The sequence below is a fragment of the Protopterus annectens genome, chromosome 9.part0 (assembly GCF_019279795.1).
Source record: "Protopterus annectens isolate FY-2018-M chromosome 9.part0, PAN1.0, whole genome shotgun sequence".
NCBI lineage: Eukaryota > Metazoa > Chordata > Ceratodontiformes > Protopteridae > Protopterus > Protopterus annectens.
Genome location: NC_056743.1, coordinates 1,011,616,332 through 1,011,642,186, shown reverse-complemented (window position 1 = coordinate 1,011,642,186; position 25,855 = coordinate 1,011,616,332). Strand labels below are relative to the sequence as shown.

Sequence of the window (25,855 nt, the reverse complement as noted above, 5' to 3'; positions counted from 1 at the left end):
GTGTAGTGCTAACATGGTTTATTTCTCTTGTACATGATACTACTTACAGAACTGACAGAGACTGCAAGTTTTTTATCTATCTATTTTTTTAATTTATTTTTCCGTTTAGAGTGGTGGAATGATGACATCCATTCCAAAAAGAAAAAGAAGTGGGAGCTGTCAAAGTCAGAAAAAAAGAAGAAACCTACTCTTGTTTCAGATATCCTTTTACATGTCCATTTAGGATTCATAAATGAATGCAGTTGCAACTGTAGTAGTTTTATTGCAATACAACTTATCATTAAATAGTTATAAGAGTACTGAAATATTTATGTATGGGATAAAAAAAATGAGTTGTTAGCAGTTTTCAGCCTAAAGATATCCACAGAGGAAATTAACTTTAGTACATGAGAAATGCCATTTATTGGCAGAATATTTGGTTGAGTAGTCGTTTTTCTCAGTACTTTTATTTGGGGAATGTTTTAGCCCATGGATTAATATATACACTGATGCAACCTTTACATGTTAAGGTTCTTTCACCAGTACCTATATTTGCCAAGCTGTCAGGAAAGGTCATACCTTAAACAAAACAAATTACTTATCAGTGTATGAAGAGAAATGCTTACAAGTGCCATTAGTTTGGCAGTTGTGTTGAAGATATAGAAAAAGTTCTTTCACAACTCTGGTACTGAGAAAGCCTGCTTAACTTATTTATATGCAGATCTGATAATTTTTTTTCTACTCCATCCAAGCCAGCTCAGATGCGTCTTGGATGTCAAGCATGATGACAGTCAGTTTTTTCCAAGTTCATAGAAGCCTGTGGTAACTAATACAGTCAAACAGAACTTGTAAAGTAGTGTGACTGATTGAGAACCCTGCATTTATACCTCAAAATTAGAGTTGGACCTTCTTTCTCCATGAAAACTTACTTGAAAAAGAAGCCATAATTTTAGTGCATGATGAGCAACTGTTCCATTAATCTCTTCAGAGAACTGTAACATTACCTAGAAACTTCTAACCTTAACTTTGAGAAGGAAGGTAGCACCTTTGCAAAAATAAATTGCTATAGCTTAACGATTTTATTGCAAGGATCAGTGCTACAATTTGATTATTATCCGTGAGAATTAGCAAACGTGGCTGTTTGCCTTGCATCCCGACATACTTTCAGAAATTTCCAGAACAGAGCTAGACTCCTTCCCTTCCCCAGAATAGTTGTTCTCTAACACATATGTCTGTCCTGCAAGTCCATTCCACGTGGTCTGCAAGCTTGGGATCCACAAAATCTCCACCAAGTGAGTTTGGATGTGCAGTAGATCCCTTCTTTTAGTCTACAAGTTTTCTCCAGTTCATAGTTAAGTTAGCTTACAGTGTTCTGTAGTAGCTGTCACAACCTAAGTATATGCATCACTGTTACAAGAAAACATTGTTGGTTTATGTTGTTATGTCTTTCGGCTTTTCCCTGTTAGGGGTCGCCACAGCGGAACTCCGGTCCGCTAATGATTGGCAGTTAATTTTTACGTGCCAAGTTGCCAGCCCTGACGCACAACCTTCAACGAAGGTGCGCCCATTCACGTATATCTCCACGCATCATAACAGAATAGTGTCAAACATTGTGGGTTTATACATAACAGAATAGTATCAAACTAAAAAAAAAAGAAAAGAACTGGCTAAAATATAACTAAAAGCTACAGTGCCTTATTGGAGAATAAGCCCATATGGAAAGACTGGTGTTCAAGTGACATCCATTTTGTTGACCTAATGTTAAGGATTTACTGCCTGATGACTTGCCCTTGTAGATCTACTGTTACATTGAGTGCATTACATAACTGTACTTCTCAATTGTTTTTATTATGCATAAATAGTGCTGTACAGTGTTTTGTTTTGAATTTGCTCTTGTTTGCCTTAACTTTACTGTACGTCCATATATTGTATATATGCTGCGTGACATTGACATTCTAGAAGACTGGAGCACAATCAAGAAGGTAAGTTGGTGCACTTAGTTATGACAAAAGTTGTGCTTGTTAGTACTCTTAATGTGTACTTAACTTTTGTGATGTCTGTTGATCAGTTGAAACTGGTACTGGCCTTTGGCATGATTAAAGGAAAATCTCACAAAGTAAATGTAGCTGTTACATCAGAGAGGAATCTTACTTCAGTGTGGAGGATAAGGATTGCACAGTAATGTCAGCCATTTTCTAGCCTGATTTTTCAAGCAGATGATTACTCTCCTCACATATGAGAGTGCACATTTCTTCTTTGCCACCATTTAATAGTGCTCCATATAAAGTAAGTGTCCCCACACACCATCTTCAGTTTTTAATTCCTCTCTTCAAAATGTTACTTGCTGGACTGTATTTTCCAAACAAAGATGTTTTCGGTTATTTGGGCTTATTTTTAGTCTGTAACTATGGAAACATTTTACGTTTTCATATTTTGCATATATAGTTTATTAATGATTTTATAAATGATTTTAGGATTATGGTGTCCCCACTTCTGCTATCAGTTGTTAACTGTGGGATTTAAATATTAACCCTTAAAAACTTTTAGCAGCATTGTTTTTTAATTCTCGACGGTGGTCCATGCATAACATTTATAAATGTGAACGTTGTACTTTAATAGGAGCATGAAACCCTTGAAATATTTTTTTATAAAGATGAAGAACTAAAAGTAAATAAAAAAATGAAAAAATAAAAATCATGGTAAGAGGAGTAAAGTGCATTATTCGTAAATATCTTTACTTTAAAAGGGTAAAACAAAACTTTAAAAATAAGGTAAGGAAGTATTTAAGGAAAAAAAGCAGAAGAATGAACTTATTTTAACTTATTCATTTAATAATGATACACCCTTAAAGGCCACCAGTTCTGCGTCAGATTAGTAAAGTGTTATAAAACAGTGTATACCTTTGTGATCTACTTTTTCATGTTTGAATGTTTGTATTCTTACACAGCTATAAAATAAATGGATATTTAGACAATGCTCAGCTCCTGAGCCCTTATGTGAAGGACAGAAGGAAGGAAGTCCTGTAAAAGAGTTCCTTCTTTATTTCATACCATTTCATATTTAAAGTGGTGATGCAGCATTCCCCTTTAACTTTGAGTGTCATTTCTTCTCTGTGCATAAACCATTTCAGCAATGATGCAGGGCAAGACACAGTTGTTCAGCTACCATGGATTTAAGCAAAAATATTTCCCTCATTTGGTTGCAGCACAGGCCCCATGATTGTGTGCTGGAATATTTTAGGTTGTCAAACAAAGGTTTGTTGGTTGTTTAGTTGTCTTCCAAATCTGCAATGCAGCTTTTCTGTTCCAGTAAAAGAAAAAAAAAACTTCCTTAGAATTAAATAATTTCATATGAAACAGACTTGTCTTGCAATTAGGTAAGGCTTTTCTGCTAGATGATGACCTGTCCAAATCTCGTACCTCTGAACTGAACAGATTTTCACAGAATGTCCTGATTTTTGCCTCATATTTTAGGTCTGTAACTCACAAAAAATGTGTGGTTTTCTGGCAAATCATGAGCAGTTAATATCAATAAATAGTGAAAGCCATATGAGTTTCAGTCTTCATATCCTTCAAAAACACATGTTAATGCAAAAACTATGTCTAACAGCTTTCTAAGTTAATTAGAGCAATAATCCGTCCCTGATTTTTGCTTTTGTCCCCATTTATTTCAGTCTTTGTCCAGATTTCTTATGCCAAGACGTTGAGAGGTATGCCGTATCTTGTGATATGTCCACACGTATTGGAACTCTGTTAAGATATGATCAGTGATTCAGAACATGAATTGTCCCTATCATTTCATTTGTTCATACCCCGTCCTATTGTATTGTATCTTGAAGTTACCATTTAAACAACTACTTCCTTGAAATACTACCTCCTCCCCGAAAATGAAAAAACATGATGTAACATAGGATGCTGCATGTCAAGACCACCATCATCTGATCTGTCATTTAGTATATGCCTCAAGTAATTAGCTTTAAGGCCAGATTACAAAAGACTTACTCTTGGTGTAAGTGACTTACTGTGGTGTAAGGCCTATCTACAGAGCAGGCTTGCTGTGGAATAAGTACCTTGCTAAGAGTAAGTCTTTTACATTCTGGCTCTTGGTCTTTTTACTCAGGGTGCCTGAAAAGAACAGTGCCATTAATTTTTAACACTCAACCTCTCACATAAGGTATCTAACAGAAGTGCTTTATTTTTATCTCATTTTTAACGCCTAGATTTTCTAGCCTTATCCCTTTTAAGACATTTACTGTCCTTCCATATCAGTCTTGCAGTATTCCTTACGTAAGGGATCTCTTGCCAGGGATAGCCCAATGTCTGGCCACTATACCAAACCGTGAAGTGTTTACAGGCATCATATGTCACACATATGCTCATAGTGTAAAGCCATAGGGTATAAAGGTGACGTATGGATGCACCCACTTCAGAACTTCCTTGCCTCCAATCCGAATGCCGTCAATAAATGTTAGTCTGAACGCCCTTCTGTGCTGGTTACCAAGCCATTTTCAGGTAAGTGCCCTGTCAGGGTTCTTCATTATCTTCTCTCATTCTAGTTTTGTTGGTTTACATGTCATCCAGGATGGGAAAATGTCAGTAATGCGACAGATTCCCCATAAAGATAGTCATGAACAGTGTCACTTCTGTTTAGGTGCTTCTCACGACCATAAGCAGTGTTCTGTCTGCCAACCATTTGTCCCCAAAACCCTGCGTAGTCACTTCTTCTCCATGTATATTTACCTGGAAAACCAGCATTTAAAATTGTTGGCACAAGGTGCTATCTTCCTGTCCCAAGGGTCAGCCGCCGGCCAAGAAAAAGGCCAAATAACTCAGGTCAGATACTGCTGCTGTCCAGCCTCCCCAGATGCGTGTCACGAGACTGGTGAAAACCCAGAAGGTCATTTAGTTGTTGCTTCAGATTCCTGTGGATCTGGCTTCTCACACATCCTTGGAGGCTTTTCAAATGTCTGTTCCAGACATTGAAGCGGAACCTCAGCTGATTATATCTGTGGGGCCAAGAGGGATTCTGCAAATTTTAGTATGGGAGAAGATTCCTACTATACTTGTGGAGTGTCAGCAATGGTCCAACATGTCTGGGGTTTTTCGTGCCCTTGGAGAAAGGAGAAAAAGAAAGCATATTTCCCTACAGTTGGAGATGATCTGGGTGAATGGCAGGATTTTTCTGGGGGGTTAACACTTGAATGGCTTTAAAACCTCCTCAGGGGGTCTCTGTGCATGCCCCTATCTGATTTTCTACTCCTGTTATGAAACCTAGGAAGCAGGAGTCTTCAGATGAGGATCTGGATTCTGGGGAAGAGTCTTTAGCATACTCATCACAGATCCCTTCCCCTTTGGACTATGGGTCTGAGAAAGAAGATTTCATCAGTCCAGATTCTCCTTTAGAAGAGCAGTCCTTTGGGCACACTTATTTCACATACGATGGAATTCTTTAAGTAGAATTGTTCTCAGGTGCCTGATATCCAGAAGAGGTGTTCAAACTCCTCCAGATGGAGTTTACCAAACCTGCTCCTGTTCTTCTTCTGGATGCTCTCCTGAATACCTTTTCATCAGTTTCTGTTGCCCCAGGTTTGTAGTCCCCAGCTCGCAAGAAACCTGACAGATTTTACAAGTTGCCTGGTAATTGTAAATTTCTATGTAAATGTCCTCCTGTGGTGTCTGTCTCCTGTGACAAAACCCTCTAAGCTGTTGTCTTCTATTAAGTTGCTTCCTTCAGACAAGGGTAGTAGAGCCATTGAGTGGCTGGGCAAAAAGGTTTGTACTGATGCCATTCTGCCTTTTAGGGCTGTTAATTACTAGACCCATATGACTAGGTATGTTTAACCCTCCTTTCTCAGGTTTCTCAAGTAGTTTCTGACCTTTCTTACTCTGAAGAGACGGTTTTGGCCCTTTCCTTGTTAGCTCTATCTTTCTGATGGCTTGCCAGTCCATTAAGTGCAGTTATAATGCAGTCAGTGCTCCTTTTAGAGCTGCTGCACTTAGTTCTGTTCTGAGGCATTACTTTTGGCTTCGTCATCAGACTTTGCTTGATGACATTGTTCAAATTATTGGATGCTCCTCCAGACAACAAAAATCTTTTTGGCTGTGCTGCTACTGAACTTTTTAAATCCCTGAAGGATAAGGGCAAGGCCTTGCAAGACTTGAAACATATTTTTGTGTCTTCTATCCTTGACTTTCAGAGGAATTGCCCTTCCAAATCTGCTTTTGTTTGCAGACAGTCTCACCCACCACCCAAGGGTAAAAACGGTGCTAGACATGTAACTCCTGCTGTCCACTCAGACCCCTTGGCCCTTTGGCTTCTCTGCTGCCCCAAAGGGTATCCACCAAATGCCTCGCTCCTGTCATAGCTTTTTGCAGGATTATAGGGATTTATATTTTTCATTATTTGGATGATCTGCTTATTCAGGCCTCATCCTCTGAGGTTCTGCTTCAGGATCTCCAATTTTACTGTTTCCCTACTGCAAAGTGTGGGGTTCACCATAATCTTTCAAAAATCAGTCTTAGTTCCTTCTCAAGATCATGTTTTTCTGGGTTGCAGATCTAGATCATTCCCATGCTGGTGTCCCTGCCTCCCCCCAAAGGCCCTCTCTTTGATTGATTTTTTTTCCAGACTCCTCTTCTGCAGAGCTGTCTCTTTTAAGGCTTCCATCATTTCTATGCTGCATCTGGCCAGGCTTCATATGAGAAAGCGTCAGTGGGTACCACAAGTCGGTGTGGCTTCAACAGTGTTCTCCCTTGGACTTCCTAGTTCCTTCCTTTCCTGTCTCAAGCTCAAGCTTCAGTGGTGGATTCTTCAACTGCCTCTCAACCCAGGACTTCCTTTCCAACTTCCAGTCCCAACTCAAAAGCTCTTTTTGGATGCGTAAACAAGAGGTGGGGAGCTTCCTTCGGCTCTTTCAAGGTTCAGTGTCTCTGGCCTCTTCATCATAGGTCAGACCACATCAACATCAAGTAGTTGAGGGCTGTCCTTATAACTCTTCAGACCTTTCATACCCTCTTTCATCGCAGGCCCATTGAAGTTTTCCCAGACAGTACCACAGTGGTGTGGTGTGGTATGGCAACAAGCAAGGGGGGGTTACACGGTCCTACCTTCTTTGCAGGCTCGCTGTTCAGGTCTGGGATGTAGCTGTCCAGTGTCAAGTGAGTCTTCATGCTGTCTACATTCCCTCAGAGCAGAATACAGGTACAGACTCTTTGAGCAGGTCCAGCACACAGGCTTATGAGTGGATGCTTCACAGAAATGTGTTTCTGGACATTGTCTGTGGATGAGCTATTCAACAGGTATGTCTTTTTGCCTCCCCTCTAAACAAACAACTTCCTTTCTTTTGTTCCTGTGGCCCAAGTCCTCTGGCTTGGAAGGTGAATGCCTTGTCTTTTTCTTCAGAAGGGGTGTTTCTGTACTCTTTCCCTCCCTTTTCACTGTTTCTGAGGGTCCTGCACATCATTTTATTTATTTGTTATTTCAATTTGTTAACCAGGAAAGTCCATTGGGCCAAGGTACCCCATTTTCAATGGAGGCCCGAGGAGAAAAGGTCCAGACAGAAAGACAATATTAAAAGATATTAGTACAGCATACACGAGTGGTCAAGCCGCGGTGGTGCAGCGGTAGCGTTGTTGCCTCACACCAAGAGGTTCCCCATTCGATTCTCTGCTGGAACACCTTCTTTGTGGAGTTTGCATGTCCTCCCCGTGGTCGAGTGACGTTCAAAAGACATGCGTAGAATGGGCATGCCTTCCCTGAAGGTTGGGCGTCAAGCTGCCACCTCGGCACCTGTAAAAAATCTACTGCCAATCATTAGTGGACAGGAGATCTGCTGTGGCTACCCCTAACCAGGAAAAGCCGGAAGAAGAAGTACAGCATATAAGAGCAACAATTTAACTTCTATATACAGAAAGACAGTTTTATAAAAACATTGAAATATGCGAACTAAGTCTACCACTTATAAAATATTTACAAGAAACTACAAATTCATGTTCATTTAGTACATCATAACTATAGACAAAAAATGTAAGCAGTGGCAGAGTTTTGAGAAGGATAAGATAGAGATGGGTATCAGGATTCAGGTAGGATGGATACAGAGGAGAGGTGAGAGTGGACTAAGGTTTTAAAGGAAGGGAGATTCTGGGTAGTTCTAATGTGAGGGGGAAGAGAGTTCCATAATCTAGCAAGGGAGAGTGATAGTTGCCCTGGTGAATGTAAGGGTTTGTAAAGTTCCAAGAAGTTCTGATTTGTGGATTTAACTGTTCTGTGTGGCTGGTGAAGTTTTAAAAAAGCGGAGAGTGATGGACAGCTAGAGGGTTTTAAAATGAGCTTGTGTGCTGTCGTTAGTTGAATGAAATTTAGATAGCTTGGGAGTTCTAACCAGTTTAGCGCATGGAGGGAGATGTTCTTCGTGTTTCCCTGTTGCATTCATTACATTAGGGTAATCTGCTGGCAGGTTGCCCTCAGTCGGCCTGAATAACAAAGTCTTGGGTCCTGCATTGGTTGCTCTCTCCTCTTCCATGCCGTCAGGTCATCAGGGGTATAAAACATGCAGCTGACGCCATTTTATTCAGTCTTTCTTGCCGAGTGGTGCCCGAAGCAGAAGCAGTTCGCAAGTGCCGGTCGTCCAACTCCTGAAATTTTCGGACTCTAGTTTCAGAACCAAAGTCTTCAAACTAAAGCGAAGTACCCCGTTGGGGAAACTTTTTCTTGCTCCTTACCGATGTCGGTCAAAGTTAATAATTGCATTACTTGTGGGAAGCAAATACCTCATAAGGATTTTCATTTGTATTGTATTCCTTGCCTAGGCCCAGATCATAACGTGCCTTGCTGTCGGTTTTGTGCTAGATTTAACCAATGCACTAAGTATTTTGGATCAAGATTTAATTATCCTAAAATGTCGTTGGTTAGCAATCCGAATACCGGAGTTAAAAAAAAATGCAAAGAAAGACACAGACCGGCGAGGTCCAAAACTGACGACGAAGCTTCTCCTAAGCCAGTCGCCGGTTCGCCAGTACTCAATGAGGCTCTTTCGCAGCCCCTGATACCCGCTACTTTTGAGTCGCAGGCCTCTACCGAGACCCATTCAGAGTCCGGTATGCTGCGAGATTCTCAGAGTACTGAACCCGTGGATGTCTCTCCCTTGGATGGGTCCGGAACCACTGAGCAGGCATCGGCTTGTGAGGGTGTTTTCAGGCCTCAACATTTTTATGTTAAATTGATGCCAACCTCAAAAACAAGGTCAAAAACATCATCTATGTCTAAAAAAATGAAGCGTGAGCCACATGCTCAGGCCCCTGTGCCTAAAAACAGATGATCAAAATGGCTGAGGACTTAATTACCTTGATCAGGGGTCCCCCCCTCCGCTAAGAGGCGTAGGCAAGGCACTGATTATGAAACTTCAGAACAGGTTTCCATTTCTTCTGATTCCTTTTCTGATCAGGAATTTTCTATTCCACCCTATGAGGTTTCTGATGCATAGGAATCCATTCCATCTGCATCTCCTCCTGAGAATTGCTGTTTTGGGGAGACTTTGCATACTTTAAGGGAACATTTTCACTGGGAGAGTCAGGACTTCTGTAAATCAAAAAGAGGCTTAGGAATTTCCTCCTTCTTCCTCAGCATAGGCCTTTGGCAATACCTCCTGTATTAGACATGGTTGATGTGTTTTCGGAATCAAGCATGGCTCCTGATTACCTACTTCCGGCTCCTAGTAAGCCAGACAGATATTACAGGGTTCCTGACTCCCACAAATTTCTATTCAGAAATCCTGCTGCTGATCCTGAGACTGTTTCACAGGGTGTAAAGGCCTCTACAGCCAAAAATTCAACCCCTTCTGATAGAGATTCCAGGGCATTGTATAGATGGGGAAAGAAGCTTTATATGTCTGCTACCTTGGCAATCGGGGCCTTAAACTGCCAGTTTCATATGCTTAAATATTAACAGCATGTTATGGGCTTACTGAAACAGAAAATGATGTTGATTTCTGATTGTGTGGAAAATAGAGTTACAGGAATTATTGCATTCAGCAGAACAGGTTGGAAAGCATACTTGGCAATGCGGTTTTGATTCCTTGGAGACCTTTTGCAGGGCCGCAGTTACTGGATCTGTGATTAGAAGGCATGCCTGGCTCAAGGAGCAAAATCTGCCTGATCATGTTAAAGCTAAATTATTGGATGCCCCCTTACAGCATGATACTCTGTTTGGTAATAAGGCAGAAGAGGTTTTAAAGAAAATGGAAGACAAAGCTAAATCTATGCAAACTGTAAAAGATTTCATGCAAGTGCAGCCACCCAGGTTCAGTTGGCACTGGCTTACTAAAAATTGGTCCTTTCCTGTGTCCAAAAAAGCCACTCGTGGCAAATCCAGGCGCTCAAAAGGCTCCAGATACCAATCACAGGGTTCTTACAGGTCAAAGCAGTGGGGTGCCTCCACCTCCAAATGTGGAGGAAACAAAGCACAACCCTACAGTAAGCAGTCTCAATGACTTTCCTCTACCTTCACCAAGCTCTCATCTTTTGGCAGCCCCCTTGGGGGGGGGGGGGGACTAGCACTTCATGCTCAAAATTGGCAGTTAATTACCCAGGACAAGTGGGTATTAAACATAGTATCCCAGGGGTACAGATTTCATTTCCATACTTTGCCAATTCCAAACGGATGGCCAGATCTGCCACGAAATCAGTGGGCAGAGGCTCAGAAACAAGTTATGTCCCTCATGGATATGGGGGCTATACAACCAGTACCAGAAAAGGAAAAAAAGAAAAGGTTTTTATTCAAGACTTTACCTGGTACCCAGAAAAGACTATTCTTGGCGTCCAGTACTGGACTTAACAATTTTGAACATGTTCCTGGACATTCCAAAATTCAAAATGCTGACTTTACAACAGCTACTGCCTATGCTGGGCAGGAACGCTTGGTTAGTGACTCTAGACTTAAGAGGCATACCTGCATATCCCAGTAAGGGAATCATGCAGAAGACTCCGCTTCAAGGCAGGTTTTTTGCATTACCAATTCTCTGCACTGCCCTTTGCTTATCTACTGCGCTCAGGGTCTTTACAAAGTGCCTGGCACCAGTAATTGCATTATGCAGACAAAGAAGCATACAAAATTTATCCCATCTGGACGACTGTCTCATTCAAGCAGAGGACAAGGACACTCTTCTTCAACATCTGGCGCTTGTAAAAAGGCTTCTAACATGCCTAGGGTACACAAGAAATGAAAAGAAATCCCAACTGGTACCCTCTCAATTACATTCCTGGGTGCAAGCTTGAATACAATTGCCCAGATGGCTTGCCTTACACCAGACATACAAAGGCAACTGACAACATACTTCAGACAAATGGCAACTAAAACCCAGTTATCTGCAAGATAAATTCTGCAGGCTTTGGGGTTCATGGCATCCTGCATTCTGCTAATTCCATATGCGAGACTGCATATGAGGAAACTTCAATGGTACCTAAAACGTTTATGGAGTCAACATTGTCACAGTCTGGAAACAATGATTCCTCTCATTCCCTGCCTACAACAGGAGTTTTTTTGGTGGGCAGAGACATGTCACCAAAACAAGGGACTGTCATTCACTCTACCCCCAGCCACCCAAACCCTAACTACAGACTCATCAGACTATGCTTGGGGGGCCCATCTGGCAGGGAGATGCATTCAGGGTAAATGGAGCCCAAAACAAATGCATCTGCATATCAACCAGAAAGAGATGCTAGCTATTCAGAATGCTCTGACAGCCTTCAAGGACTTACTTTATCCAGAACAACTACTGATAAAGACGGACAACACCACGGTTATTTGGTACATAAGCAGGGGGCTACACATTCCTACCCCATTTGCAGACTAGCCGTGGCATTGTGGAACACAGCTTTGACTTACTAGATGCATCTTCAAGCTCAATTCCTGCCAGAAAAACAAAATACTCTGGCAGACGACCTAAGAAGAAATCTTATGGACCCGCATGAATAGAAACTGGATCCACAAATCTTCAGCATGTTACAACAGAAATGGGGGAGCCTAGACAAAAGCCCTAGCCCAAAATTATCAGTTGGACAAATTCTGCACAAGAACACATCACAAAAAAGCATGGAAAGTGGATGCCCTATCCTTCAGTTGGAAAAACCTAACAGTCTATGCCTTTCCCCCCTCTGCCTCTTCTCTCCAAGGTCTTACTAAAAGTCAGACAGGAAAAAACAAAAATGATCCTAGTTGCTCCGGACTGGCCTCGCCAACACTGGTACCCACTTCTAAGGAATATGTCTCCACTTCCTACTTGGTACTTGCCTCAAATACCTCATCTACTGTCTCAGCAGAACTATCAAAGTCTGCACACTCAGCTCCAAATTCTGAATCTTGCAGCATGGCTAATCAACTAATTATTCAAACCACATCTCTCAGTAAACCTGTGATGGATGTCATTTTGGAAGCCAGAAGGCCTAGTACTAGAAAATCTTATGCTGATAAATGGAAGAGATTCTGTGCTTGGAACCAAGCACAGGGAATAGACACAGCAAAGCCCAATATTCCTCAGATTTTACAATATTTGACTGAGATGCTTGACAAGGGCCTATCTTTTTCTTCAATAAAAATCCATGCCTCTGCCATCTTGGATCATTACAACACATAGCTTCCCCTCTTTTTCATCCTCTGCTTAAACAGTATCTTAGAGGGGCCAAAAATTTAAGGCCTCCCAGAAGATCACCAACTCCTGCATGAGACCTCAATTTTGTGCTGGAAAAACTCACCCTGCCTTCTTTTGAACCAGCAGCTACTGCGGATATAAAATTTCTATTTTGGAAAACAGCTTATCTGAAGTAGGAGAATTCATTTGTCAGCAACCTGTGGGTATGGATCCGATATCTGATCCGAACCGGCATGGTTTATCCAGCTATGGATCCGAGCTCCTAGCTCCTCCCCTCACCCATAATGTCCTGCTGTCCCTACATGACCTCAGATCTAGTTTGCCGCATTCATGGTTACAGCTGGATTTTGAGCTCCTGTCATCTAAGTGGTTTTCTATATAAATTTTCTGTCAGAAAATTACATATTTGTATGAAACTTGTAGGTTTTCCCTCCTTTGAGAGTTTTTGGTTAATTTGGTTAATTTTTAGTATCCCTCCCCTCGCTGGTACGTAGCTGTGTGCTTGTGGTTTCTTGGGGCCTTGTGTGAGTGGTTATTTTAAGTTAATTTACTTTAACTTCTTTAGTTTAAAAAAAAAAAAAAAAAAATGTCTGAGGCCCCAAAAGCGATATTTTCAAAATGATCCGAGTGTGGCCATAAGCTATCCCCTGCTTATGGCCACACTCGGTGCGTTCGATGCCTTGGGGTTGAACACCTCACTTCTGGGTGTTCAATCTGTGCAGGGTTCAACCCCAGGGCATTGAAGGAGCGAAGGTTGAAGCTGGTCTTGGCGGGCCTTTTGCCCCCGGACTCTGCTTCGGCCTCCTCCCCGTTGGTAGTTACCGCTCCGGCGGTTCCTGCTGTGCCTGCTCCCCCTCCTCCTCCCGGGATTCAAACTCCCTCTATGGGCTCGGAGGAGAGGGAAGCCCGGAAGAAGGACCGGAGAGAGAAGCACCACAAGCGACGGGCCGAGACCTCCGTCTCGGCCCCGCCAGCTAAGCGGGCTTCTCCTCCGGCCTCTCTGACTGCTGGATCTCTTCCTCCTCGGCTCCGGTCCCCTTTTTCTTCACCGGGGCCTGAGGAGGAAGAGACCCGATCTCCTTCGAGGCTATCGAGGCGGTACTCAAGGCCTACCTCGGTAGCCTCTTCGACATCGACCTATAGTCTCTCTGACGCTGATCTGGACCGGATGATGCGAAGGTTCATCCAGGCCCAGATGCAGATGGGAGTGCTCCTGCCTCCCCCCCCCCCCGGGGGGGGGGAGCTTTACCCCTTTTTTCATGCCCATAGCTCCTTCTCCGACCCGCTACCCGGGCTCGGAGCCGGGCAGCTTAGGAGCCGGGGGTGGGTCAGCGCCGACGGTACTAGGTACTTCGGATCCGACCCTGCCCTCGAGTGTGTCGGATCCGACCTCTCGGAGCCTTGGTCCGAGCTTCGGATCCGAGGGACTCAGTGTGCCTTCGGCGCCGTACGTGTCGGAGCGCACTGGTCCCTCGGATCCGAGGGGCTCAGTACCAGCTCCGATCCACTCCTCTGATCCGAGGGGGAGCCGACTGTCGGATCCTTTGGTCGAGGCCGGCTCCCCTTCGGCTTTTGATGTAGTGGAGAGGGCTCTGTTGAGGGCATCCGGACCCCCGGCCCTTGCTTCGGCTTCGTCCCGCACTCCATCTACTCTGGGTCAGGCTTCCGTCACCCGGCCACTGGGACAGCCTGCTTCACTGCCCCAAGCAGTTCCTTTGGAACTAGACACAGCTTGTGAGGGCTCCTCGGACAGCCCCCCCGAGGAAGCACCTCGCAAGCACACGTGCAAGAGGAGGCACATAGACTCCCCCGAGTCTTTGACTGAAGACACTGACTTGGAGGAAGGGGAAGGCTCCCCAAGATCACCCCCTGAAGATGTCTCCTTTGGAGACATCATGGAAATGCTTCGTATAAGAGGTGGGTGGTCTGCCCCAAAGTCTTCCTCGGACGAGTCCGTGTTCTTGGAGGCATTTGAAGCGGGCCCGTCTACCTCTTGGGTGTCCCCTCCTGCCGACCCCCTGGTGGACCTCATTACCACCAGGGCGTGGAAGGAACTGGACACAGTGGAGCCAATCCCCAAGAGGCTGGACAGGATTCTCAGCCCCCCTGCTGACCGTGCCCATTGGAGTAAGGGACCCCCGGTAGATGCCATGTTGACGGCAGCAGCCACCAAGAGGGAACTTGCTCAAGAGAGTCCCTCTGTCCATCCTCCGAGCAAGGAGTCTCGGATGATGGACCGCTTGGGGAAGCGTATGTTTAGTTAAGCGACCTTCTCAGTGAGGGCGCTCAACTACCTGGCACATGTCATTAGGATGCAGTGCGATCAAAGAATACGCTGCATCCCCCCCAGAGTCCATGTCGGAGGAGGACAAACTGTTGCACTCCACCCGTATGGCCAGTCTCCGTTCCGTGACCAATACCTCTATGCAGTTGCTCCCATGCTACAGAGGGAGCCGCTAGAGCTGCAGGAGTGGGCCTAGTCACGAGACGCCAGGCCTGGCTCCGCCATTGCGATATCACGGAGCCCTTCAAGGCGTCATTCGCGAACGCCCCTTTTGATGGTTCTGCCCTTTTTGGCAAGACGGTTCGCGACACCTTGGTCCAGAGCGAGAAGGACGGGAAGACGCTGTCTGCCGTCGGAGTCCACTTCTCGGTGCCCCAGAGGTCCTACTCTAGGAACCAAAAGGGCCAGAAGATGATGTGGTTCCGGAAGTCGCAGCAATCCCAACCCGTTCCAGACAACCAGTCCTTCTGTGGCAGAGGAGGATAGGGAGGACGCCGCCCTATGGGGCAGAGGGGCTCCCAAGAATTTTGGGTCCAGAGAACCTTTCTCTGAATGCTGAGGGGTTGCCCGACTGCTCCACTCTGGAGGCAGTCGGGGGACGTTTTTCAGAGCACCTAGTGGCATGGGAGTCCATAACATCAGACCGCTGGGTCCTCCAAATTATACCCAGAGGATACAAAATCCCTTTTCTTCACGTCCCAAAACTAAAATCCCTCCCCGACGTTCCACCCGATCAGAGGGAAGCAGCCTCAGCAGAAATTGGCTATCTGCTGAGGAAGAGAGCCATCCAGCCCGTCCCCCCAGACCAGCTCGGATCAGGGTTCTACTCCAGGTTCTTTTTAGTGCCAAAAAAGACGGGGGACCTCAGACCCATTCTGGACCTGTCCCTATTAAACCTGGCAGTTCCCAAGGAGAAGTTCTGAATGGTCGTTTTACAATCCATCCTCCCCCTTCTGGGAGAAAATCACTGGATGTGCTCCATAGACCTCAAGGATGCGTACTGCCACATACTAATGGATAGACGATCCAGGAGGTTTCTTCGCTTCCGGCTGGGAGCCAGTCATTACCAGTTCAGGGTCCTTCATTTTGGTCTCACCACAGCCCCCAGGGTGTTCACCAAAGTATTAGCAGTGGTTGCGGCCCACCTGAGGCTTCAGCGGGTGCAGGTCTTTCCGTACCTGGACGACTGGCTTCTCACCGCCCCAACAAGGCATCTACTTTCCTTGGCAAGAGATTCCTTTCTTCGCCTAGCTCCCCGGCTAGGCATCACGATAAATGTAGGAAAGTCCAACCTGGCCCCTACTCAGTTAATAGAATTTATAGGAGCCAGATGAGACCCGAGGAATTCAAGGGCATTTCTCACACCCAACAGAATTCGGAATCTGCAACTCCAGGTGTGGGCCATCCTCCACTCAAATTCGGTTCCAGCGGAATTGGTCCTGAGGGCACTAGGCTCTATGGCGGCAGCGATTTCTCCTCTTCCACTCGCCCGGTTGAACATGCGGGTTCTTCAGTGGACACCAAGTACAATGGTCATATCTTTCTCTCCCCCTGCATCATCCCATTGCAATCAGCAAGGCTTGCAAGCGGTCTCTCTTGTGGTGGCTCCACTCCCAGGATCTCCACGGTGGCCGCCCCTTTTGTGCATCTCTCCCTCTTGCCACAGTGACCACGGATACCTCCCGCCTCGGGTGGGGGGGGCATTTTGCGGGCCGGACTGTCCAAGGCACGTGGAACGACTCGGAGACCTCCCTGCATATCAATGTTCTGGAGATGAGAGCGGTGCTCTTGGCGTTGCAAGCACTTCATGCCTTTCTTCCCCTGGGAACAATTGCGATTCAGTCAAACAACATGTCGGTGGTCTGGTACATCAACAAACAGGGGGGAACCAGGTCTTACCCCTTATGTCGAGAAGCCATGAGAGTGTGGGAATGGGCGATCGCCTCCAACCGCTTTCTCATCGCAACTCATATTCCGGGTCGGTCCAACATCCTTGCGGACAAACTCAGTCGCACCATTCTCTCCCCGTACGAGTGGTCTCTCAATGCTCAAGTAGCGAAACGGATCTTCGCACAATGGGGGACTCCTTGTTATGATCTCTTTGCTTCTCCCTTCAACACCAAGTGCGACAGCTTTTTCGCTCTAATCCCACCTCCAGGGGATTTCCCCAGAGACGCTCTGGTGTATGCTTGGCCTCCCGGACTTCTTTATGCATACCCCCCTCTGCCTCTGATGCTCCAGGTACTCCAGAAAGCCTCCTGGTTGGGGAGCAGGATGATCCTCATAGCCCCATTCTGGCCTCGACAGATCTGGTTCCCTTACCTGAGGTCTCATGCAGTGAATCCACCTTGGATTCTAGATCCCATTCCGGATCTGATTTTACACCCGTCGAACCTACCAATTCCGAACCTGGACAACTTGAAGCTGACTGCTTGGCTGCTCCAGTTCCACTCCTAATCAGGACTCCGGTATCTCGTCCCCAGTTAAGTCCATTCTGGTAGCGGCTCATAAACCTTCTACCAGAAAAGTTTACCGCAGTAAATGGAAGCACTTCTCCATTTGGGCGGAGCGGCAAGGTCTGGATCCCTTCACAGTTCCCCTGCCTTTGGTTCTAGACTTCCTTACTACTCTCTTTAATGATGGCGCCAGTAGTTCCACGGTCAAAGTTCAGCTGGCGGCCATTTCTCACTACCATGTTGGTCATGACTCTGGGCCTCTTATGTCGGCCAAGTTATGTAAAGTCTTCCTAGAAGGTACCTTTCTGCTTAGACCCCCTGTCAAGGAGACGGTTCCACCGTGGGATCTTTCTTTAGTTCTTCAGGCCTTGACCGCTCCCCCCTTCGAACCTGCGGCCACAGTAGATCTAAAATTCTTGTCTTTTAAGACTGCATTTTTGGTAGCCATTACTTCAGCTAGGAGAGTTTCTGAACTTCAAGCTCTGTCCATGAAACCGCTTTACTTGATCTTCCATCCAGACCGGGTGTACCTCAGGGCTAATCCCTATTTTCTTCCTAAGGTAGCTTCGGAAGCGAATATTAATCAGTCCGTCAACCTCCCTGTTTTCTTCCCTAAATATCAGAACAAGGGTGAATACAAGCTGCATTCCTTGGATGTTCACAGGCAGCTTCGTTTTTATCTCAATAGGACAGCTGGTCATAGGCAATCCGACCAATTGTTCATTTCATTTGCCAAATTTAATCTGGGGAAACCAATTTCCAAAGTCTCCTTGTCACGATGGATTTCACAGTGTATTCTATTAGCTTACCAAGCTTCGGGGAGGTCGGCACCGGAAGGAGTCCATGCTCATTCGACTCGGTCTGTTTCTACCTCAGCGGCCTTTAGGGCTAGGATTCCTCTGGATGATATTTGTTCAGCAGCCACTTGGGCTTCATCTCATACCTTTATTTCTCATTACAAGCAGGATATCACATCTAGAGGTAGAGCATCCTTTGGCTCCGCAGTGCTCCGGAATATCCTTCCATGATGGCCGCCCAAGACTCGGGTAGCTGGGGACTCTGTCCCACAGGTTGCTGACAAATGAATTCTCCTACTTCAGATTTAGAAGTTATGTACTTACCATAACGTTCCATCTGAGTAGGCGGATTCATTTGTCTGCAACCGTCCCGCCCTCCTATCCCCCTGGCCTTGTCAGTTTCCTGCATAGAATGTGTTACCCTTTGTTTAGGGTATTTGGTACAGGGCAAACTCGATCTGAGGTCATGTAGGGAGAGCAGGGCATTATGGGTGAGGGGAGGAGCTAGGAGCTCGGATCCATAGCTGGATAAACCATGCCGGTTCGGATCCGATATCGGATCCATACTCACAGGTTGCAGACAAATGAATCCACCTACTCAGATGGAACGTTATGGTAAGTACATAACTTCTAATTCTCTTGGCAGTCACTTCAGCAAGAAGGGTTTCAGAACTACAGGCTCTCATGGCTGTGGAGCCTTTTATTACATTTTACCCTAACAGGATGTCCCTCAGGACCAAGCCTTCTTTTATGCCTAAGGTGGTACCCAGTGTGGCTCTTAACCAGACAATTCACCTGTCAACATTTTACCCAAATCCACAGAACAAGGGGGAGCGGTTTCTGCATTCATTGGACGTACACAGACAACTAAGATTCTGCTTAAACAGGACCAAATCTCTAAGAAAGTCTGAGCAACTACTGGTAGCATTTGCTGCAGGATCAGAGGGGAAAGCTATATCAAAGCAAACTATTTCTACGTCGATAAGCCAATGCATTCATTTCTGCTACTTGCACCATGGTAAACCTGTGCCCAAAGGGATCAGGTCACATTCCACCAGGGCTGCCTCTACCTCAGCAGCTTTTCTCCAAGGGGTTCTAAGCAAAGACAATCTAGAGGCTGCTACTTGGAGCTCTGTTCATACCTTCACAAAGCATTGTCATTTGCCTCTTTTCTCCAAGTCCAGGGCAGGCTTTGCCACTGCAGTTCTGCAGGGCCTTATAGCCGCTCCTAATGCTGTTTAGTTCCCTCCTTCCATCCATAGCTTTGGGATTCTACCCAAATGTAATGACTGCAACAGTGAAACACGAAGAACATAGTACAGTTGTGTACACTTAACATAAATGTAGATGTTCGAGTATTCACTGTTGCAGTCTGGGTTACCCACCCTCCATCCCCCTTTTCTATACCTTTTCTTTCCTTCACTATATAGTAAAGCCTTTGTGGTGTATTTGCTTTTAGATGAAGGTAAAGTTTATGTTGCTAAAAGTGCATTTACATATATTTCTGTTTATTTATTTATATATATATATATATATATATATATATAAATTTATATCTATATATATATAAATTATATCTATATATATATAAATTTATATCTATATCTATATATATATATATATATATATATATATATAGATTATCTATATATATATAGATTATATATATATATATATATCTATATATATATATAATATAGATTATATATATATATATATATATATATATATATATATATATATCTATATTTCTGTATATATATATCTTTTTATCTATATATTTATATCTTTCTATATATATATATATATATATATATATATATATATGTGTGTAATAATTTTTTTTTTTTTTTGCTCCCCGACATCTGGGAAAGAAAAACTGAATAAAATGGCGCCGGCTGCATGTTTTATACCCCTGACGACCTGACATCATAGAAGAGGCGACAGCAACCGACGCAGGACCCAAGACTTTGTTATTCAGGCCGACTGAGGGCAACCTGCCAGCAGATTACCCTAATGTAATAACTGCAACAGTGAATACACTCGAACATCTACATTTATGGTAAGTGTACACAACTGTACTTTACAGTGATGAGTGGAGGATTTGGATCCTGTGGCAGACTTGGAAATTTTATTATAGCATGAGGATCGTTTAGATTTCAGGGTTGATTGGAGATTACGGAGTAGTGGGGCTCCATACAATAGGGATGGGAGGAGGTAGGTGGTAGATATGAGTTGTAAAAGGAAAGGTAGCGTCTGTGACGATAAAGCATTCCAAGTTGGCAAGACTCCCCCAAAATCTTGCTGGTGACTCCTTTTTGGCCCAGACAGTATTGTTTCCCCCCTTATTCACTTGGCCAGTGGCAGTCACCACAAGTTAACTCAGTGGGTGGACATTCTCACGCAAGACAAGGGGTCTCTTATCCATCCTTACTTGTCCACTCTTTAGTTGACGCTGTGGGTGATAGGGTTTTGATCCTTTTTAGGCAACTCTTTTCTGAGGATGTGCTTTGGGTCCTGCAGGAGACTTGGAAACCCACTACCAGAAAATCATGTATGTCCAAATTGAAGAGACACACTTTCTGGTGCTTCTGTCGAAACCAGAATCCCTTTTCATTGCAGATTCCTACGATTTTCTCTTATTTGTGTGATCTGTTCCATGCTGGGTTGGCATATTCTTCAGTTAAAGCTTACCTATCAGCAATTTCTGCTTGTCTGCCCTTAACCCCACCTCTGGCCTCCAGATTTGAGGTCAAGCCATTTCTTAAAGGCCTCCTTTCATATCAGCTCTCCTAGGAAGCCTATTCTTCCTAACTGGGACCTCAGTTTTGTTCTTCAGAAATTGACTCTGGCTTCTTTTGAGCCTGCTGCATCAGCTTCCTTGGAACATAGTACTTGGAAGACTGTTGTTCTTTTAGCCCTTACTTCAACTAAGAGAGTGTCTGAGTTTCAGGCTCTCAAGGCTGTTCCTCCCTTTTTAGTTTTTCAAAGGGACAGGGTATCTTTGTACTAATCCTTCTTTTATGATTAAGGTGGTCAATTAGTTGTCTCTTAATCAGCCTATTAATTTGCCTTTTTCCCTTCTCTGCAGTCTGCCAGTGAGAAGGTTCTTCGCACCTTGGATTTGCATAGACAGCTGAGATATTGGGATAAGACTAGGTCTGTTTGCAAATCTGAGTAACTCTTTGATGTCCTTCAAGGATGCAACTGCAGTCCTGACATATGGGTTGTCCTGCCTCAGGTAGCCCTTCGGTCGGCTGGATTCCAGTCTGGGTCCGGCGTCGGCTGATGTCGCCCTTTCCCCGACGTCAGAGCGCCTGGGGTATAAAAGTGTCAGCCGACACCATCTTCTTCAGTCTTTCTTGCCGCGCGGCGCCCGAAGCAGAAGCAGTTCGCAAGTGCCGGTCGACCAGCTCCTGTATTTTCAGCTACTGAAGTCTTCAAAAAAGCTAAGTACCCCGTTGGGGACCTTTTCTTGCCTCAGCCGATGTCAGATAAAACTGTAAAAGTTAATAATTGTTTAACTTGTGGGAAACAAATACCTCATAAGGATTTCCACTCTTACTGCTTACCCTGCCTAGGCCCAGAACACAACGTCTCGGCCTGTACAGCTTGTGCTTCTTTCAATAAACGCACTCTTAGGCGTCGGACAGAGTTTGCACAGGATTATTTTGGGGAAGATTTCTGTTGTATCATGCCGTCGGAACTTCTGACAGCACATTTACCTAAAAAACGGAAGGATAAGGACCGACACCCGCGGTCTCGGCCGACACCACGCTTAGGCCTACCGCGAGTGTCTCTCTCTTCTGAGCCGGTTTCACAACCGCTACAGACCGACGACACCGCCCCACTGGTTACTTCGGTACCAGAGGCCAGCTCGGTACCAGTTTCTGTTCTCCCCTCTGAGACCGTAGCCCAGGATATTTCTGACACCATTTCAGTGGATAAGACTACTCCAGCACGCGGGGCTGCCAGGCCTCCAGTGTCTATGTCCATTAAGGCCTACACACGTGCTAAGGCTGCCAAACAGGCTAAGTCTCTCCCTCCAAGATCTGTTTCTCTGGGATCCACTTCTGGTTCTCAAATTTTAAGTTTAGCTGAGGACCTTATTTCTTTAATTAGGGGTTCTCAGCCACATCCAGATAGAGGCTCTCAGCCGCCTTCTGTCAAGAGGCCTAGGGTTGAGCAGGTAGATCCCCAGTCCTCCGATGAGGCCTCAGATGATTCTGCACATTCAGACTACCAGGAGGAGGCCTTCCCGGCCTACGAGGATTCTGATGCGGAGGAATCCATTCCCTCTGCTTCTCCTCCTGAGGAGTTTTCCTTTGGGGAAACGCTTCATTCCATGAGGGAACACTTCAAATGGCAAGGCCAGGAATACTCAGATTCTAGGAAAAGGTTAAGGGAATTTTTAAAGCTAACTCAGCATAGACCCTTAGCTATTCCTCCAGTTTTAAATGTTTTAGATGATGTGTACTTAGAATCTAGTGTTTCCTGACTCCTCCCCTGCTCCTGTCAAGCCAGACAGGTACTACAGGGTCCCAGACACACATCAATTTCTGTACAAGGGCCATACTGCTGACCCTGAAACTATTTCTCAGGGGCCTAAAGGGGTTTCCTCCACTACTGCTAAGAATCCACTTCCTTCAGAAAGAGATTCTAGGGCTTTAGAAAGGTGGGGCAAGAAAGTATATACATCTTCCCCCTTTTCTATGCGAGCATTAAATTGTCAATTTCATATGATTCAGTATCAGGAATACATGTTGGATGACTTGCAAAAGAAATTTGCTTCCCCTGAACTATTAGATAGAAAGGGGTTACAAGAATTGGTTCATATTACTCAGGTTAGCAACCATTTCCTTCAGTGTGGATATGATGCATTGGAAGCTTCATGTAGAGCAGCAATGACAGGTGCGGTCATACGCAGACATGCTTGGTTAAAGGAACAAACATTGCCAGACCATGTGAAAATTAAGCTTTTGGACGCACCACTAGAGAAACATAAGCTATTTGGTGCTACTGCACAAGAGGTTTTAAAGAAAATAGAGGAAAAGGCAAAATCAGTGCAAACAGTCAAAGATTTCCTCCAGGTACAGCCTCCAAGATTCAGCAGGAATTGGCCTTCTATGCATTGGTCCTTTCCAGACGCACATAAATTTCAAAGAGGCAAAAACAGACGTGGCAGAGGTAGAGGGCAAACTCGAGGCTCCTACAGAGGACGTCAATGGCAGCCTCCGAACCAGAGAGGTGGGGCAGGACCTTCCACTGCTCCGCAGGGACAATCTCAATGACTTGACTCCGCCATCCAGGGCTCAATTAGAAGCACCTTTGGGCGGAAAATTATTTTTATTCTCACAAAATTGGCACAATATTACAAAGGACATATGGATACTGGACATAATAGACAAAGGATACAGATTCCATTTTCATACACTACCAACAAGACATGGCAGGCCAAACCTGCCACCAAATCAAAGGGCAGAGGCACTCAAACAAATAACAAACCTACTTCAAATAAGAGCAATAGAAAAGGTTCCTTCTGCAGAACAAGGCCAAGGATTTTATTCAAGACTGTTCCTTGTTCCAAGAAAAGAAAACCAATGGAGACCCATTCTGGACTTGTCCGCCCTGAATACTTACCTTATTGTGCCAAAATTCAAAATGCTGACTTTACAGCAACTCCTTCCCATGCTGGGCAAGGGGTCTTGGCTGGTAACTCTGGACCTCAAAGAGGCATACCTGCATGTCCCAATCAGACAAAGTTGCAGAAGATACCTCAGATTTCTTGCGGGCTCAGAGCATTATCAATTCTCAGCATTGCCCTTTGGCTTATCTACTGTGCCCAGAGTGTTCACGAAATGCCTGGCATCAGTAATTGCCCATTGCAGACTTCAGGGGATACAAATATACCCTTACCTGGACGACTGCCTTATACAAGCTGACAGCCAACAAGCCTTGTTAAAAAACTTGGACTATGTCATTCACCTACTGCAGGCCTTGGGATACACAGTCAATATTCAGAAATCAAGTCTTGTACCTTCCCAACAAATACCTTTCCTGGGTGCCACACTGGACACAAACACCCAGATGGCGTTTCTGACAAAAGAAAAACAAAAACAATTACCAGAATACTTCAGAAAATTGGCAACACACACCCAGATGACTGCAAGGAAAATCCTGCAGGCCCTGGGTTTAATGGCATCTTGCATTCTTCTGATTCCACACGCAAGGCTGCATATGAGGAAACTACAATGGTATCTAAAAAGTCTATGGTCTCAACACAGCCACTGCCTGAAAGCATTGATCCCACTCATTCCATGCCTTCAAAAGGAATTTCTGTGGTGGGCTCAAGCAAGCCAGATAAACAAAGGTCTGCCTTTCAGCAAGCCTCATACAAGTCAAACCATAACAACAGACGCCTCAGACCATGGATGGGGGCGCACATGGAGGGCAGATGCATTCAAGGACAATGGACACAAAAAGAAAAGCACCTGCACATCAACCAAAAAGAAATGCTGGCAGTGATACATGCAATCAAGGCCTTCGAAAAGTTCATGCATCAGGGCCATCTACTAATAAAGACAGACAATACCACAGTTATGTGGTACATAAAAAAGCAAGGAGGTACCCATTCCTACCCTCTTTGCAGACTGGCAATGAATCTCTGGGATATTTCCCTACAATTGAAAATAGAGCTACAATCCCAGTTTGTACCAGGGAAGGACAATGTTCTGGCGGACAGCCTATGGATGTTGCATCCAGACATTTTCTTACAAATAACTCAAGCATGGGGAAGGCCGGATATAGATCTTTTTGCCTCCCACCTCAATCACCATCTGAAAAAGTTTTGCACAAGGACATACCATCCACAAGCATGGAAGGTGGACGCTCTCTCCTTCAGTTGGAACTCTCTAACACTATATGCCTTCCCACCTCTTCCTTTGATGACCAAGGTGTTACTAAAGATCAAGACAGAGCAACCAAAAGTCATACTGATAGCTCCAGACTGGCCAAGACAACACTGGTACCCACTGCTATGGAGCTTGACGCACACCAGTCCGTGGCTCCTTCCTCAATGGCCACTTCTTCTGACACAGCACAATTACAGGATACTACACCCCAGCTTGAAAACATTGAAGCTGACAGCTTGGAAGATTCCATGACTATTCCTCAGGATACACTTTCCAAAAGGGTAAAAGATATCATCCTGGAGGCGCGCAGACCTTCCACTAGAAAAACATACTCAGCAAAATGGAAGAGATTTCTTATCTGGAACAGCAAAAAGGGTCAAGACCCATCAGTGATGAGCATTCCACAGATTCTAGAATATTTGGCTGAAATGCTCCACAATGGCCTTTCATATTCTTCCATAAAAATACATGCTTCAGCAATATCTGCCAAATATAACACTGATCCGCCTGTATTTTCTCACCCATTGCTAAGACAGTTTCTAAGAGGTATAAAGAACATCAACCCTCCAAGGAAACCATCAGTGCCTGCATGAGACCTCAACTTCATGCTGGAAAAATTAACTCTTCCTCCCTTTGAACCAGCAGCATCTTCAGAGTTGCAATTTATGTCTTGGAAGACAGCTTTCCTTCTGGCAGTAACCTCTGCAAGAAGAGTCTCTGAGCTACAGGCCCTTATGGCAATACTACCATTTCTCATTTTTCATCAGGACAGAGTTTCTTTGAGA

General features: G+C 44.8%; 1 protein-coding gene across 1 annotated transcript in view; it reads left to right on the top strand.

Annotated features, from left to right (window-relative positions):
- LOC122810618 overlaps positions 1-25,855 on the top strand; it is a 703,010-nt gene that overhangs the window by 150,350 nt on the left and 526,805 nt on the right. Inside the window, exons 4-5 of the mRNA XM_044082194.1 lie at positions 110-199; positions 1,897-1,961. Coding sequence (XP_043938129.1) covers positions 110-199; positions 1,897-1,961 — 155 coding nt within the window. The remainder of the gene's footprint in view (positions 1-109; positions 200-1,896; positions 1,962-25,855) is intronic.